We start from the raw sequence: 17,071 nt of genomic DNA, 5'->3' as shown, positions 1-17,071 counted from the left end.
TGGTAGTAAAAAGTATGAACAAAGAGGAGACTTCAACTGTGCTTTTTGCAGTTTTAACTTTATTAATCATTTCTGAAATTCAGTGATCACTTAGTATCAGTACCTATCAAGTGTGTACTTACTGTTTTATGTACCAAATCTGAGTGTATCCATCCATCATCCACGTCTTTAATTAAGAGCTTAGCAGTACTGAATTAAATTGAATTCATTTGGAATACACAAAACATTGGTGTGGCTTTTTATCTTCTTTTATGCCTGCAAATTAACTCTGGTAGTAGTATATAGATAATTCCTAGCAGTTGTTGTCTGTCTTGAACTCTTCTGTTGCAGAACTGTCTCATAAGTTTTACTTTTTAATGTTAGAGTACAGAAGGCCATTGTAGATGAAGCTTCTGAACCAAGTGTTCCAGGTAGTTTTGCTCAGACGGATCCTAAAGCTATCAACAAAGTGAAGAAAAAAGCTAGGAAAATTCTCCAGGAAATGGTAGCAAATGTGTCACCGGCTTTAATCAGGTAAGGAAAATGGCTCATCAACTTTGTCAATGGATAAAAGAACAGCCAAGCTGTCTCTGTATTATACCAGCAGAGCTTGTAACATGTTTTTCATAATTGATGAATAATTATTCATAAAAAATCCTTTTCTAACATCACCTAGTGAGGTGGTTGTTGTTCTTCATTTTCAGGTACAGCAAAAACCCTTCCTCTTTTTCAAGGGATAAATCTTATGATGTGATTAAATGCAAATGTTTTTTTTCTCCCCAAACTAGGCTTGTTGCTAATGCTTAGACCAATATTAGTATCCTTTGTTGTTTGAGGCTGATACAGGGAAGAGCAGCTAGCTGCAGGATCTTAGACTGTGAAAGATCTTTTTTCCAGTAACACACTGAATATCATAGCCTGTAGTTACAGATCTCTTCGAGTGTTATCTTAGATAAAATATACGACTTCACTACTAACGATCAATTTGCTTCTGTCATGTTCGAAGTCCTTTCACTCACTTTTGTGATGCAAACCCTATCTTTTTTTGTAACTATATTAAGTTTTCCTACAAGACCAGATTTGCCGTGTCACCTAACATGTTTATCCACGGGCTTAGTTACTGCAATCAATCATAGGACCTCTGTTAGTTGCCACATAAATACAATAGTCTTTGCGGTGTGAACAGCCTGCACTGCAGTTGACACAACTTCTGTGTCATAATTACAGGAGGCTTTTGTTGATAGGCAAAGACTTGTTAAGCAATCTGATTTCATAGTAAGTTTTTTTGAATATGAAGTAATGAGAATTTATGGCTTTGTCTTTAGCTGTATGGAAGCAATATACAAGTGAAGGCAGTTAAAAGTTATATAAAAGCAATATAACAGTGAATGAAGTTCTTTGAATTATGTTTGTTCCTTTTTCAGGTTGACTGGCTGGGTGTTACTGAAGTTGTTTAATAGCTTTTTCTGGAATATTCAGATCCACAGAGGTCAAATAGAAATGGTCAAAGCAGCAACAGAGGTAAGGGTGAGGTGGGAAAGAATCTAGTAAGGCATATTTCTGATGGAGTTCCTCTTAATGTTTGCAGTGCTTCATCTTTTCATAAGAGTTCTCTTAAGTCTCTGTCATACCAGATTCTAGACAGATCTGTCTCAAAGCTCAGAAATAATATTTTTAATTAAATGCAATGTTCTTTGAGTTGTGTAAACTAAAATACTGTGTCAGCAGTGTCTTCATCTTTGCTTCAGGATCAGATTTTCACCGTAAGGTTGAATCATGTATCACATAAACCTGCATCCAGCATTATTCCTTTTTCTGTGCTGAGGCAGGCAGTAATAAATTAGTAGGTATGTTTAGGATTTTCAGAATTGCTCTTAATTTGGAATAATAAACTTTAAGAACTTAGCTTCTTGTTAGCAATCTGTTGCCAGCCCTTCAGTATTTATTGAAATTGATTAAAATAACCCCTAAATTCAGCCATCTTGTTTACACTCAAAGGAATCGATTGTTTTTGCAGAGTTTACTTTATGAAGATGCATTAGATAAATGCATAAATTAGATTAAAAAAGAAAAGGTTCCTGATATTTTCTGTTATCTTTTGATTACGGTGGTGGGAACCCTGCTATTCATAGATTCTTGTTGATGTCTTATAGAAAGAAATAGCAACACTTTGGTGACGCTGATTTGGTCACATCCCTTGAAACTTTTTGATTGTTTTATCAGTACTGTGAATCTAAAGAATATCAATCATTCTGTCTGGTTATGGTTACAACTAAAAGCTACAGTCCTTGAAAATTAAAAAGTAGAGTTCATTGAAATGTTCTCGTCATAGCTGAACGAAAACCAGAAGTAGACAAAATGAGTGTTGGCAACATCAGTTCTGATAATATACTAGCAATCTTGATGACGGATTTTAGAAAAGAAGTGATGTTCCACACTATTCTTATCAATTGTCTTTTTTTAATTATTTATTTTATTCTTCTCTCCATAGATGAATTTGCCTCTTATTTTCTTGCCTGTTCATAAATCTCACATTGACTACCTGCTCCTTACATTCATACTTTTCTGCCATAACATCAAAGCACCCTATATTGCTGCAGGGAACAATCTCAACATCCCCATCTTCAGGTAATGATGATAAACTGTGGGGAACTTCATTATTTGAAAAAGGCTGAGGTGGGGGAATCATCAGGTGACCAGTTGTGCACTATATCATACATCTACTTGTAAAGGCGTCAGTATTACTGGGCAATTCTGTAGAATTTTTTGGTTCCTATTGCATTCTTGGAGAGAGACCATAACAAAATCCTTTTGAGAAATTAAGTGGGATAAGGAATAATAATTTCTTCCTGGAGTCTCAAAGTGGGTAGCTGAGTAAAGGAAGATTAGTACGTGAAAACCATATGTGAATAGGCTGCTATTCTTTATGAAGTTACATGAGATGACTATTGGGCAGTGACAGTACTGAGTGAATAGTACTCCAGTTTGATGTCTGTTTAAATTGTATTTCTGGTGGCAGAAGAACATCTGAAGATCTTTTAGGTATTTTTTTGCCAGTGACAAAGAACTTAGGAATACCTGATCTCTGAAGAGGCACTGGACATTGTGGTAAATAGCAAGAAAAGAGGGAGAATATCTTGACTCAGAGGGTGTCCTGTTGTGTGCTGGGAATTTTATACTGGCTATGTAGTAGTTTTGTACAATCTGAAACCAATGAGTATATTTCTTCTTTATTGTGTAGCACATTGATCCGCAAGCTAGGAGGATTTTTCATTCGTCGAAAGTTAGATCAGAGTCCTGATGGTCGTAAGGACTTCCTCTACAGAGCTTTGCTCTATGTGGTATGTACTTCTTGTCTTTGTGACCGTAGGTAGCATTTCAGTTGGGTGGCAAGTAGGAGAGTAATATCCATCAGTCTGGGGATGGTTTTTACTGCTTTGAATTTGTCTAGGGGTTCATGCTAGAAAAGCGGGATGCATTTTTGTATCAAGTCTTGAATGTGTGAAATAAGAGAGAATTGAATGCCTGGTACCTTTGAGGATGAGAAGATTCTCACCTTGCATAATCCTTGTTAAAGTAAGAGGAATTAATCTCTCTGAATTAATAGTAAACTTTAGTCTTGTTTCTCTGATTTCTTTTGTACTGGGGCCTATCTACACTGATTTTATTAACTTAATAGAAGTCTCTGTTTATGATATGTTGATGTAGTTCTTTGTGCAACTCAGTAAAATAGCTCTATTTGCATCTCAGAAGATGGGATGTACTGAGGAACCAGAAGAGACATATGCAAATCAGCTAGATCAACCATTGCTAGAGATGTTCTTGAACAAATGGCATTATACTGCTTGTATATTCATGCAAATTAAACTGCAGTTTGGTCTGGGTATGTGTCAAGCAGTAATTATTGCCTTTTTATTTGTTCTTACAAGTATTCATGCCAGCTCATGGTCTTCCATTGTTTTATAAGGAAATGTTTGCTGCTAAGGAGCAATATGTTTCAAATGTGAATTTGCCAGTATACGAGTATATGAAGATATTTATTTTGTCTTCTTTTTCTATCTCTTTGTATTCAGCACATAGAGGAATTGTTGAGACAGCAGCAGTTTTTAGAAATATTCTTGGAAGGCACAAGGTCTCGAAGTGGAAAGACATCCAGTGCTAGAGCGGGTCTTTTATCTGTGGTGGTGGATGCTCTCTTCTCAAATGCTACGCCTGATGTCCTAATTATACCTGTGGGAATCTCCTATGATCGCATAATTGAAGGTCACTATAACAGTGAACAGCTGGTAAGAGCAATTTAACAGCTTGTTTTGCCTTGGGGATTTTCTGCTTATGTACAGGAGAATGTGTTACACAGTTAAATTATGTGCTAGTAGTTCTCTGTCACATGCACTTGGCATTAGTGATGAAGAATGTAGAGCCATGAATCACAGAACCTCTCTGATAGGGAGTGCCGAGGTATAGGTAACATAATTTTAAATGCAAATCCATGACATAAAAAATAATACATTCAAATGGTAACACACATGGAAAACAGTAGTTCTCTAGACTTACTTGAAGTTATAAGATGTGTCAGAAGATTTGGCCTTCTTGTCTGTTGGATGCATTTTTCATTTTAAACATAACTTTTTAACTGAAAATTGGAAGAAAACAGCAAGAAAAAATACCCCAAAACAAAGCAAAAAGAAATAACACCCAAAGCCAACTACTACTCATATTTTCCAGGGCAAGCCTAAGAAGAATGAAAGCCTTTGGAGTATAGCTAGAGGAGTCTTCAGAATGCTACGGAAGAATTATGGGTGTGTCAGAGTAGATTTTGCACAACCGTTTTCCTTAAAAGTAAGTTTGGTATTTTGAAGATTTGTTTTGAAGTTTGATTTTGCTGTTTCAGTAATGGGACACCTATTTTTATTTTCTCATTGGGGGTAGTCACTATTAGCATTATCTGCAGAATTCTATTCCAGCAGGACCAAAGTATGTAAGTTCCCTGTTTTGCTGAAGGCATGAATCTTCAGACACAGTTGTGTTAAGTTGGAATAGTTTAAAAGTTGGTATAATGGATCATGTTAGTTTTGAAATAGTGTAAATATTTTCACCGTTTTTTTTGTTTTAACATTTTTTGAAGAGGTCTGTGTACCATGTAGTAATTCTTTATGTAGTATAGATGTTTGTAGTTGGAGGAAACTGGTTACAGTTGTTCAATTTAAGTAATTGAATGGTTAACACTATTGTTGAGGAACAGTATTTGTCTCATTGGATTTTTAAAGTTGCTAAGCAAATTAGTAGTTATAAAGGCACCATGGATATATCACCCATCTACATATTCCATAGTTCAATATTAGTTTTCACCTGTTGCCTGTACTAATTCACAAAATACTGTTCTGTCATTTCTTGGGGAAGGGGCTGGCTCACTACCAGCTGCTTTCACTTTCTTTCCCTTATCACTTTGCGGAATTTGCTAGTATTATACTTAATTTATCTGCATTTCACTAATCTGTCTTCTGCTACAGTATACCTTTTTTTTTTAGTGTGCCTTTAATAAGATTAACTGCTGTAACAACAACCTACTAGAACATTATTCAAATTAATTAGGCATTCTTCTTTCTGCCCTACTTCTCTCAGAAAAGCAGTAGGTTGGAGAGCTTTGGAGGGTTCAATTACCACAGCATGAAATTATTGGGACTGTCTGCACGGCATTATAATTAGCGTAGTAGGGAAAGATACTAATTCACTTCCAAAGAAGAAGGCTTGGGTCACTTCCAGGCTATTCTTGGTAGTAAGCTAATGATTGTTCTTGTATCAGTATAAGGAAAAGAAGGTTATCTGCCCTCTTAATCTAGTGAAATACTGATCACTCTATACCTTCCTAGCAGCCTTTGCCAGGTCTCGTTTGTATGTGCATTCTTTCTTGTACTCCAGAAGTAGAATAAGCATGACATAAATTTTTAAAATATGCCTTAACCAAGATTTGCAAAAAACATAACTATATCAATTCAAGTTGAAGTAGCTATATCACTGCAAATTTTTCTAAGATGAGTTTTTTGGGGGTTAATTTTGAGCTTTTGAAGTTCTGTGAATACAGAATTAGAAGCAGAAGAGGGAGAGCTGGCCGTGAAAGCCTTTTAAACAGCTTTCCTGGGAGAGAACTTTTTCTGACCAGCAGGCTAAGTGGCTCTGTAGTTTCCCACATTAGTCTTCACAGGAACTGGAAGAACACAGTGTCCTGAAAACAGAGTAATGTAAATGCTAACCTGTAAGGAGAGTCTTCTGAGAAACGTGGGATTCAAGAATTCCAAGTATGTGGTTTGATGCCTGCTTCCTGGGCGCTTCAGTTTTGTGATGTCTTACAGCTAAAGCTTCTATAGTGGTGTTTACCTATGGTGATGCTCCCTGTCCTGGTGTTTGAGGAAAGCAGCACCAAGCAATAATTATCATCTCTTTGTGGGTTCTGAATGAGTACTAGACTTCGCTCTCATTCATGCTAATGAAGGCAGTTCTCATTAATTTACTCATGGAGAAGCTAGTCTCAAAGGACTTCTTCCCAGCAAGATGCTGACAGGGATTATGTGTTGTTTTTTGTGGCAGTGTTTTTCACCAAGTATGGATTCCTTGCGGTGGAAAGTTTTCCTTTTCATAAAATAGAATTAAAGAGAATAAAGTGTTGCAAACTTGTCACTTCTGTAACCTTATTAGTACTCTTTAAATGTAAGCTATTCTTAATCACTGTTGTATTTTTGAATAATTGCCTTTTTCATATAAATAGTGTTACCAGTTGAATGCAGAAGTAAGGTGGGAAAAGCACACAAAACAAAACCAACCAACCAACCAAACAAAAAAAACACAACAAAAATAAATCCTTCTCTTAATAGGAATACGTCAACAGCCAAAGTCAAAAACCTGTGCCTGCTCCTCTTTCTCTGGAACAAGCTTTGTTACCAGCTATACTTCCATCAAGGTAGAGATTTTTTTAGTTGTTGGGGAGAGGGATGACAGGTTGATTTTTATTTTTATTTTTTTCAATTTTCCTTTGGCTCTTAGTATTCTGCGTTACAGTTCAAGAAATGCTTGAGCTCCCCAATGATTATACGATTATAACTGTGCAATTTATTCCAAGAGTTGCATTCTTTCTGGGGATATTTTTTTTTCAAATAAGCTTGAGGAGGCTTTAAAAAAATAATTACAGTGACCTCTGTTGGTTTAATTTGAAATTTTACAGAATAATTTAGTCAGCGAAGAAAAATAACACTTAAAAAGGAAGAATATGTTTTTAGAACCCACAAACATACATCTCAGGTGGATTTCGGTAGAATTCCAAACCAAATAGTGAGAACTTGTGAGTGAGTACCCCTTGTTCAAGCATATGACTCACTCAGAAATGAAAAACTTCACCATAGGGCTAGACTTGCATTCGTTACAAAGACTTAGATTTTAGTTGTAGTTTTGCTCGACTTTTACAAACCTGTGTGGTCTTAGTAAAGACACAGTCATTTATCTTTGGAAAGTTTGAGGTCCCTACAAAAGACGATTTCTAGCTTGTGGAAGTGGCTGAGCTGAAAACTGCCTTCTAGGCAGATCTGTTTAATCTACTTCTGTCCGTATTCATTGAAAAGAGCTGTGGGGTGTAAGTGATGCAATAGCAAAGTCATGAATAGCCACAGGACAAGGCAAATGTTCTGTTTGCCCTTTTTCTTTTGGATTGTTCTTCTTATCTTGGATTGTTCTTTAGTGTGCAGAAAGTGTCTGGAAAAGTTGGTAGACGTTCAACTTCTTGTGGAGCTTGATATGCATAACATTTTGTGCCCTTATCAGAATTCATAGTGTATTTTTGCACTGTAGTTCATTTAGTGTAGCTAAAAAATAATCTATGTAAATCTAAATGTCATAATACAATTTTTTATTCTGTATTTAGACCTAATGATACTGTGGATGAAGGTAGAGAGGCTTCACTGCCTAACACCAGGGATATAACCAGTGAGCCCTACAGAAGAGAGCTGATAGCTAACTTGGCTGAGCACATTTTATTCAGTAAGTGTTCCAGTATCACTGTCAGCTACCTATTTTGTCTTGCTTGTTGCATGAACTAACTTGCTGTTTGACAGTGTCATACTTCCAAATTCTCTCCATTCCAGGTGATCATTTCTTGAATTCACATGCTTTCTTGAGAGTTCACTGTCCTTTGCAATCCTCCATCCCTCTGGAATGTTTAATAGACTGTCTTGTTTGTACAAACCTTCTGTTTGTATTGGTAACTTGTGTATTTATTTTACTAGTATACTGAACTTGATGTAATTTGAAGTGTTTCTGTTGATTATCAGTGTACCAATATGATATAATGACTTCTCATCGTGCCATGTAAGAAGTTCCTTCAGTGTCTTGTAGGCTTTATTTATGTTACTGTTCTCATAAATTCATGTAGCTGCATGGACCACTGGCTTACAGGCTATGTGGTGTGCATTTCAGTTGGCAGGTCTGTGATTTCAGATTTAAAAGATGCATACGAAACAGCACTTCTAGCTTAGTAAATTTCTGAGTTTTACTCAGGCTTCTGAGTTCAAGCCTGAGTTTGATTACTTTAATATTTTACATGCCGGCAAGTCTCCAGAATTGTCCATAGTCTTTATGCTACTTCTGTAGGGTGAATATGATGATCATCATGTATTGCTAGAAAGAGCTGAAGCACTAAGGGCTGAGATACGGTAGTGTCAGAGCATGCTTGAAATTCTATAGCTCATAGCCTTTTATTGTTACTATATAGACTTAATACGCTTTTTATTTCATTCAGAATGTACAGTTCTCTGCCAGTATCACTACTTTTTAAAAGTAGTGGATAGTGTTTCAATTGTAATGATGTTCTAAACTTTTCTGATAGTTGAAGTGTTTCAGTTTAACTTGCTGTTGTTTACTTCTAGCTGCTAACAAATCCTGTGCAGTGATGTCCACCCACATCGTTGCCTGTTTGCTGCTGTATAGACATAGGCAGGTAAGGCTTTTGTGCTGCATAAATGGCCAGCGCTTTAAACTTGTTAATTAGAAGCACAGTATGCATTCTACTATTGCATGATACTGACAAGAGAAGAGAGATGCATTTGAAGTGGATTTCATGTACTCTTGTATTTTGGTTAGCAGTGAATGCTTGGAGATAATCCATTATTGATGAGATAACAATATACATTCATATAAAAATAGATTTTTAAATTCAAAATTCAGTTATGCCTTTTTAAAAGAGTAAATGTTTTTTGTCCATTGTGTTAAAATCACACTGTAGATCTCTGATGTTGAAGCACATTTACCACTGAATACGCTAGCACCTCTTCAGTTAATTTACAAATGAGTTTTGCTGTTCCTTGTTACTAGAATATTGTGCCAAGTTGGCAAAATTATTTTAATATTTAAATTAACCTTTGTGCATGGGGTTTGGATTTTTTTTTTCTCCTACAAGCATGTTTGGCATTTTGTCTGTAATTCCTTTTTCTCCAATTTGAAGCTTTTTTTGCACATAAATTGAAAACACATTGAAAAGTATTGGTCAGGTGTGTAATCTTCCCAGTCAAAGTCAGTATCACTATTCCCATCGTACACTCTTTCCAATTTCCTAAAATAATGGGATGAAAGAAGCATTTTATTATGTGATCTGAAGCTATCTTGCCAAAAAAACAAGGAAGGCAAGCTCTTCCACCTATCTCCAACCACTTGTGAGTTCTGTTAATTACACTGTGGCCAGATAAACCATTCCTTTGTTTTATACTGGAGGTAATGGAAATACGAGATCTCTAACATAACTTCTTACAGAATGACTTTGGTTTCTGTGGGTTGTGAAATAAACCAAGATTCAAACAAAAATCTTGCATTCTCAAATAGATGCATGGCTTTAATTGTATGTAATTGAAAACCCCCGGTCTATTTCAGTGAAAAACAAGGCTTTCTAATATGACTGGCTTTGGATTATTGAAAATATGTGTTTGCTTATATACATGTAATGTACAGATAAACTCTCGTGCAGAAAATTATTTTACTTTTTGATTCTGTTTTTATTTCTAGGGAACTGATCTTTCCAGGTTGGTAGAAGATTTCTTCTCCATGAAGGAAGAGGTCTTAGCCCGTGACTTTGACTTGGGTTTTTCAGGGAACTCAGATGATGTTGTTATGCATGCCATCCATTTGTTGGGGAACTGTGTAAATATCACAAACACTAGTCGAAACAATGAGTTCTTCATCACTCCCAGCACAACGATACCTGCTGTCTTTGAACTTAACTTCTACAGCAATGGAGTTCTTCATGTATTCATTAAAGAGGCAATTATTGGTACGTGCTGGGGTTTACCATGGAAAGACATTTCTGTGACCCTTGAAGTCAAAAAGTGTTTGCACTCAACCCCAAACCCAGTTTTCTATGTAATTTACTACTAGTATGTATTTCTCACCTTCCTTTTTAAGCCCTTGTTTACCCTAACAAAGTTGATGTTGAAGTAAGTTTGGTTTTGTTTTTTGGAGTGTTTCCACTCAACTTTCCCATCAGCCTTTATCTTTCTTGGAAGCATTAATGTATTGCTCACTGCCATAGGAAAGGCACTGGCAGATTGTTGAGCCAATATGGCAGAACCTGTGCTTTGTTTAGCAATATTTTAATGAGAATTTATTTCAACCTGAGATACATTAAAAACAAAAGGAATAATGGTGATTCTTTATTTCTCATTTGCATGTGTAATGTTTGACTGTTTATAGACCGAGAAATAGAAAAAAAAACAAAAGTTTAAGTTTCCTTTGCTGTAAAGCTCTTTAGAAAAACTCTGGTGATGTTTATTTCTGCTCTAGCCTGCAGTCTTCGTGCGGTTCAGAGTAAGAGGTACAGAAATGGTACCAACGGTGCTTCCCCCAGTTTGATTAGTCAAGAACACCTTGTCCGAAAAGCTGCCAGCTTGTGTTACTTGCTCTCTAATGAATTTACTATATCTTTGGTAAGTGATTGTATTAATTGTCCACTTTCTTTTTTTTTTTTTTCTTTTTTTTTTTTTTTGTCGTTACTTAAAAGAGAGTTAATGCTTTCTTGAAGTGTCTTGATTCTGATATTTTCATTGTAAGTGCAGTCTGATGATAAAAGGTAGCAGGAAGTTGAACATCATTTAAAAAGGAAAAAGTGTTGTTACCACTTGCTTCAAGGAAATGTCTGAACATTTGAATGAGGTTGATCTTTCTGTCAGCTTCCAACAGCTGCAGGTTGGACTTGTTAATGCCTTCTAACATCTTTTGTCTTGCTAATGTCATTAGACCATTACAACTATTATCTACGCTCCCCCAAAGCTAATTAAATATTTTGATTTAAACAAATACAAGAATTAAGAGTACCAAACTCATATGAGTTTGCATGTGTGATTGAAGTTACACTGGAAGCTAAGGCTCCAGATTGAGAATCTAACCCTAATTTACATTGTTGTGCAAGAACCCCACAGTGCCATACCTAATAATTAGTAACAATTTTAAATATGGCCTGACTTCGGTTTTTGTTTTGTTGCAAAGTATTGAAGAGAACTCACGTTATCTCAGTATTGAAAGATGCCTACAATTTTCAGTGCTGGATTTTTTTTTTTATATGTACAAGTTACTTAGGATTCTAGAGTTTCTCAGATTCTTTCTTAAATTTGCAGGCTTTTTTTTCCCAACTCTCACCTTTTTGACTGAAACATAAACCAAATATAGTATTTTTATCTGGGCAGTAATGTAGTTCATACGGTAGAGTTCTTCAGTAATCTCATCCTTCTGCCTCCAGAGTTAATAACTAATTTTTTTTTTAACTTAAAAAATAATTCCTACATGGTTATGATCAATGCAAAAGAGGTGAGGGGTGAGGTGCTTTTTTTTTTTTTTTTTTAAATTCAGCTTCAAAACATACAAGGCAATTTCTTAAAAAAGGACTTTTCTTTTTATTTGGACTTCCAAAGAAATTACTGCTTTAAGTCTGAATGATTTTACTTTTATGATGATTTTTTTCCAGAAAAAATCATCAGACAGAAAAAATTGTTTGTCTGCCAGGATAGATGAGAGTGGTCCATTTGGATTATGGTGCTAAAAGATTAATAACTTGTTTAAGAGGAATAATAATGCTGTATCTAAAAACAATCATACAGAGCAGGGAACTGGTGTGTGTCTGTAATGGGTACAATGGATACCATTTTTTATCTTATGTTATTTAGTGCATTTCATTTTGCTTTGCAGCCTTGTCAGGTGATATATCAAGTCTGCCATGAATCAGTGGAACGGCTAATACAATATGGTATTCTTCTGGTTGCCGAGGTAAGATGACAGAGATAATAAATGTGCTGTTTCTTGCACGTGACTTTAGCCGTGGGTAGTTTATGCTTGTTAGTTGTTAGTCTTGTTCTATATATATGTTATTACAGAAGGCTCGTAGCAAATGAACAAGTCTAGGCCTGATGCTACTTGATTCTTACGTTTATAAGCATCAGACATTTGGGTATGGTCAAAGTGGGCCGACAAATGACTGTAATGTCACTGTCCCATTCCATTATACCTACTAAAGATGACATTTTATACTGCCTTGTGAAATGGAGATTTTATTTTTGGAGCCCTTTAGAATTGTAGTATAGCTACACAGATGTTTAATTTCTACTTCTAAAAGAACAGATCTTTTGGCACTCCTGGACTCCTCTGCATTGATCTAGGAATTCCTGTAAACCTCCTCTGCTCGCAGTGTGAAGTTTTGGAGTTGCTGTGTGGTGCAATCTGTCACCAGAGGCATATGTTGTTAAGGAATGTGGGGATGAGGCAGCGGCTGACTCAGCATACTGTTACTTCCCGGACATTTTTTGTGCACAGTAACCTATCCGTGGAGCCCAGGGGGAAGTGACAAAAAGTAAAATAGCATGGAGAAGAGATATTTGGCTGCCTTTTTTTTTTTTTTTTTTTTCTCCAGCTTTCTACTTTGAAAAGAGGTTAGAGATACTTCTGGTGTGCTTGCTCATGTGCTCATGGCCATTACACCTCCCTAGTCTTAATGCGCACCTTTTGATATTTTTTTAATACATAGTAATTGTAGGTAATATTTATTTGATACTCCTGGATATTAATCTTTCTCCTCCTTTGGAGTTACAACTACATGCTTTTTATCTTAATTACTGACATATTATCATGCATTAAAATGTAATCATTATTAAATAAATCCAAAACTGAATGCTACTCAGTGGATTAGGAAGAAACTTGTATGTTCCATGCCTGGGGACAGATGAGCAAAATAGGCGTGGACGGTAGCAGATACACACCTCTGTGTACTCAAGTATGCAACCTTTCCTGATGGTTCTTCTGTACATTTTGGTTGCTGAGGCTGGTACTCGGCTGCTTATAGGTGGGATATACATAACTGTTAGACAGTGTATAAACACTCGGTTGTGTTATCTGACATACCACACCAATGCAACATTTGAATGCTTAAAAAATAGACATTCCATCAGTAAACTTCTTAAACTTAGTGAAACTCTATGCCTGCTTATTCTTTTAAAACATCAAGAATTCACATAATCAGTGCAAACACTATAAGCAGTAATTGTTTCATGACTTGGGACAGCTTGGAAATGATTGTGGGTTTTTAAAACCTGTTATCTAAAAGGGGTAGCTACTTTCTGCACCTTCTGATGTTTTTGTTTTCCTGCTGAATTTAACACATTGGGAAATTTCCTAATACATTGATTGATACGTGCTTTTTAAAAATTTCTCGATTCTTTTTAAAAATTTCTCGATTCTTTTCCGGCTTCTATAAATAAGAAACAATCCCAACACATCTCTCAAGTATTTTTTAAAGCTTATTTGCTGCCCATTGCTTCATTCTGAATATAACATCTGATCATAGTGTGAGATGGGAAGGATGTTATACTTCATTTACTACAGAAGCCATTGTCTTTGTCATGAATATTATGACAGTAATCATAATGACATGTCTGTTATCCACTTGTTTTTAATCTTGCATGATTTATATGGGATATGGGGATCTTTCCTGAGTGACTTAGTGTTGGTGGCCTTTAAGAATCTCTATTCTACTTTGAGCAAAACAAATATTCATGAATGATTGACACAAGGGTTTCCCTTATTTTTCTGGGTGTGTATTTGCTATCTCTGAAACTGATTTCTGAAGATGCATTGTTGAAAGTAACTGTTGCATCAGTTAGTTGGAGTATTTCTGTTGCACCTGAATTACTGTGCACCTGAACTTGTGACATACTTGCGTTATTGCACAAGAGAATTAAAACACTACTTGGGTAGTTCGAGTATGTTTGTACTTTTCGATTGTGCTTATTGCCTCATCTTTTCTTTGCAACAGAACTTTACAATACTTTATGACTTTACAGAGCACTTTAATTTCAGTAAAACCTTTAATTAATAATTGTTTCCTAAATAGATGAAAAACAAACTATGGATATTGTGAAAAAAAATAGTTCAAGGTGAAAAAATCTATCAGTGGTATTCTTGCTGCCATGCACTCATTTCAGAAGCCTTGAAATGTGTATTTACCTAAGACGCTTACTTGTGTCTTAGGTAAGTACGAGTGTAAATCCGTGCCCTGATATGAAGACAGATTACTGGTGGAGTATTTGTAGGCTAAACCTGGGTGGTACCTGTCAGGGTGATTAGCAGAACAGACTTGCTGCGACACAACGGGTAGAGGGGACTAAGTTTCTTGGTATAATTGAGATTTAAACAATTTGGGTCCTTGGCAATTAAAGCTGGCTCATTATATTCCAACTGATGTCTCATGTGGCGACAAATACACGAACAACATCATTAGAGGCAGTAAGCACTTAGAAATAGCAACTTCTGGCATTCTGCATTAACTGAGATTTCAGCTATTGTAATACAATAAAACACGGTTTACTAATATGTCCTTAAAGTAACAGTACAATGGTGAGCAACATCCACATCCAGATAGTGTCTCAGCTTTCTACGCTAATGCAATTGGAAATACTTTCTTGGCAATTGCTGCTGCCTGGCTGCTGATGGGAAGGTTCAGCAACATTACAGCAGAGATTTTCACTGTTATATGACAGGCAGGCTACAGAAAAACAGTCTTTTTCATTAAATTTCTTTTCTGTCTGCATATCTCAACCCTGTCTATAAGGGTCTCCCCTGTTTTCGTTAAGTGTTGCTTAATGAAGAGACTGATTTAGTTGGATGAGATTATAAAATAAGCCTGTTGGTTGCTTAGATTTCATTTTATTTATTTATTTATTTATGTTACCCATTTAACCACCTTGTCTTTCAAATTTAAGCAGGATGATCAGGAGGATGTTAGTCCCAGTCTTACGGAGCAGCAGTGGGATAAGAAGCTCCCTGAACCATTAACTTGGAGAAGTGATGAGGAAGATGAAGACAGTGATTTTGGAGAAGAGCAGAGAGATTGCTACCTGAAGGTAATGAAAGGCTAAGGTACTAAATCTAGTAACCTTGAAGACAGACTACTTCTCTCATTCTGGAGGGCTAAGGATAAAACCTTTTTCTTTTTGCTGGTTCCAGTATTAGTCTGTCATATTTTGCTTTGGTAAAAAAATCTTTCTCTCCTTCCCATGGAGAAAACACAAAGATATATCAAATAATCCTATAGGGAGGTGGAAAGGCAATGGTGGTGTCATGAAACAAAAAGGCTTAAGCATCTTGGTGTCTAAATGTTTTATTCTTCATAGATTGATCATCTTGATTTTTAGACTTACACCAGTTTTCTCACAGAGCTGTTACAAACAAACTGGTAAACTACTTTTTTGACATGCTTTCATAATGTACTGTCTTGTGCCCCTGTACTCTTTGTTGTAGTAGGAATTATTTGGGCTGACATTTTGCCACGTACTGCGGTGCGGGTCATTTCTCATTTCTGCTGGTCTCTGTCTTCTAAGCTCTTGTTGTTCTTTCTTAGGTGAGTCAGTCTCAAGAGCACCAGCAGTACATCACTTTTCTGCAGAGGTTACTGGGACCTTTACTGGAGGCATATAGCTCTGCTGTCATCTTCGTGCACAATTTTAGTGGTCCTGTTTCAGAGTCTGAATACATTCAGAAGTTACACAGGCACTTAATAAGCAGGACAGAGAAGAATGTTGCTGTGTATGGTATGTCAAACAGTTTCTCTCTGGAACTGTACTTGATTCTGTTTGTCCTGGCAACAGGATAGCCCAAGTTCAATTGCAGTTTGTTTATTTCTGTGTTTTCTCTCGCAGCTGAGAGCGCTACATACAGTCATGTGAAAAATGCAGTGAAAGTCTTTAAGGAAATTGGGGTAAGTGTTCTGTGATCAAAGCTGGAGGCTGTTAAGTTTCATTTTAACAAGGAGCACAATTTTGACAGCTTGTGAAATCTGTGTAATGTCAGCTTAAAATCTGTGAGTGTATCTGTGCAAATGTGTTATGCCTTTTGAACATTTTGCTTTCTTTAAAGCTCAGGGCTGAAGGAAAGGAGCACAGGGTGCAGAACAGGCCACTTCTTGCACCTGTGAAAACTTGTCCAGATGCTATCTAGGGGACCAGGTGTTTTATTCCTAGCTAATAAAGTTATTTGCTCTGTTTCGTGTCCTTGGTGCACATCAGTAACAATGTTGGAAGGCAAAGAGCATGCTCTGTGCTTAGTGACAGCTATATCAAAGTTTGAAGGACTACTTAAATCTTTAAGTATTAGTTGGTGAATTTTGTCTTAGTGCTGATTGATGTTCCAGGAGCATCATCTTACTGGACCCATCAAAAGGATACAGATATTCTTTATTTTTGAAGAAAAGGGTCAGTTTTGCACTATACCACTCACATTTCAAATTTTAGATTTTCTGTGTTGAATGTGCAAATAAAAAATTTCTTTCATCAGAATGGCATGACTTCCTGAGCACCAGATGGGATTTAGCATTGTAATTTTTAAAAGCACCAGCATTTAGGCAAAATATTGCCGGATGAGGGTTTTGTAGTCTTTGTTCTTGAGTTCTGATGTATTAAATAAGCCAACAATAGTTAGCCTAGAGTAAAGCCTATGGTAAAGGCATTCATCATTTTAATTCTAGTCTATTCTGCTGTTGGAAAAGTGGAACTAGATAGCATCTGCTTAGAGCATAGCACGTGAA

The 17,071-nt window shown here is 36.2% G+C and overlaps 1 protein-coding gene across 5 annotated transcripts in view; it reads left to right on the top strand.

Moving 5' to 3' along the window:
* Window positions 1–17,071, top strand: part of GPAM (glycerol-3-phosphate acyltransferase, mitochondrial) — a 48,693-nt gene that overhangs the window by 28,130 nt on the left and 3,492 nt on the right. For 4 of the 5 annotated variants that reach the window (XM_035329392.1, XM_035329391.1, XM_035329390.1 and 1 more), the window contains exons 6-20: window positions 364–513; window positions 1,404–1,500; window positions 2,471–2,607; window positions 3,221–3,320; window positions 4,053–4,265; window positions 4,705–4,818; window positions 6,849–6,934; window positions 7,889–8,004; window positions 8,889–8,959; window positions 10,018–10,282; window positions 10,792–10,934; window positions 12,190–12,267; window positions 15,252–15,392; window positions 15,890–16,079; window positions 16,188–16,246. In XM_035329392.1, coding sequence (XP_035185283.1) covers window positions 364–513; window positions 1,404–1,500; window positions 2,471–2,607; window positions 3,221–3,320; window positions 4,053–4,265; window positions 4,705–4,818; window positions 6,849–6,934; window positions 7,889–8,004; window positions 8,889–8,959; window positions 10,018–10,282; window positions 10,792–10,934; window positions 12,190–12,267; window positions 15,252–15,392; window positions 15,890–16,079; window positions 16,188–16,246 — 1,960 coding nt within the window. The remainder of the gene's footprint in view (window positions 1–363; window positions 514–1,403; window positions 1,501–2,470; window positions 2,608–3,220; window positions 3,321–4,052; window positions 4,266–4,704; window positions 4,819–6,848; window positions 6,935–7,888; window positions 8,005–8,888; window positions 8,960–10,017; window positions 10,283–10,791; window positions 10,935–12,189; window positions 12,268–15,251; window positions 15,393–15,889; window positions 16,080–16,187; window positions 16,247–17,071) is intronic. The other variant, XM_035329387.1, reaches the window with a different exon arrangement.

This window comes from Oxyura jamaicensis, chromosome 6 (assembly GCF_011077185.1).
Source record: "Oxyura jamaicensis isolate SHBP4307 breed ruddy duck chromosome 6, BPBGC_Ojam_1.0, whole genome shotgun sequence".
In the NCBI taxonomy this organism is placed as follows: domain Eukaryota; kingdom Metazoa; phylum Chordata; class Aves; order Anseriformes; family Anatidae; genus Oxyura; species Oxyura jamaicensis.
Note: the sequence above shows the minus strand (reverse complement) of the source record. Positions and strands in the feature narration are given on the sequence as shown.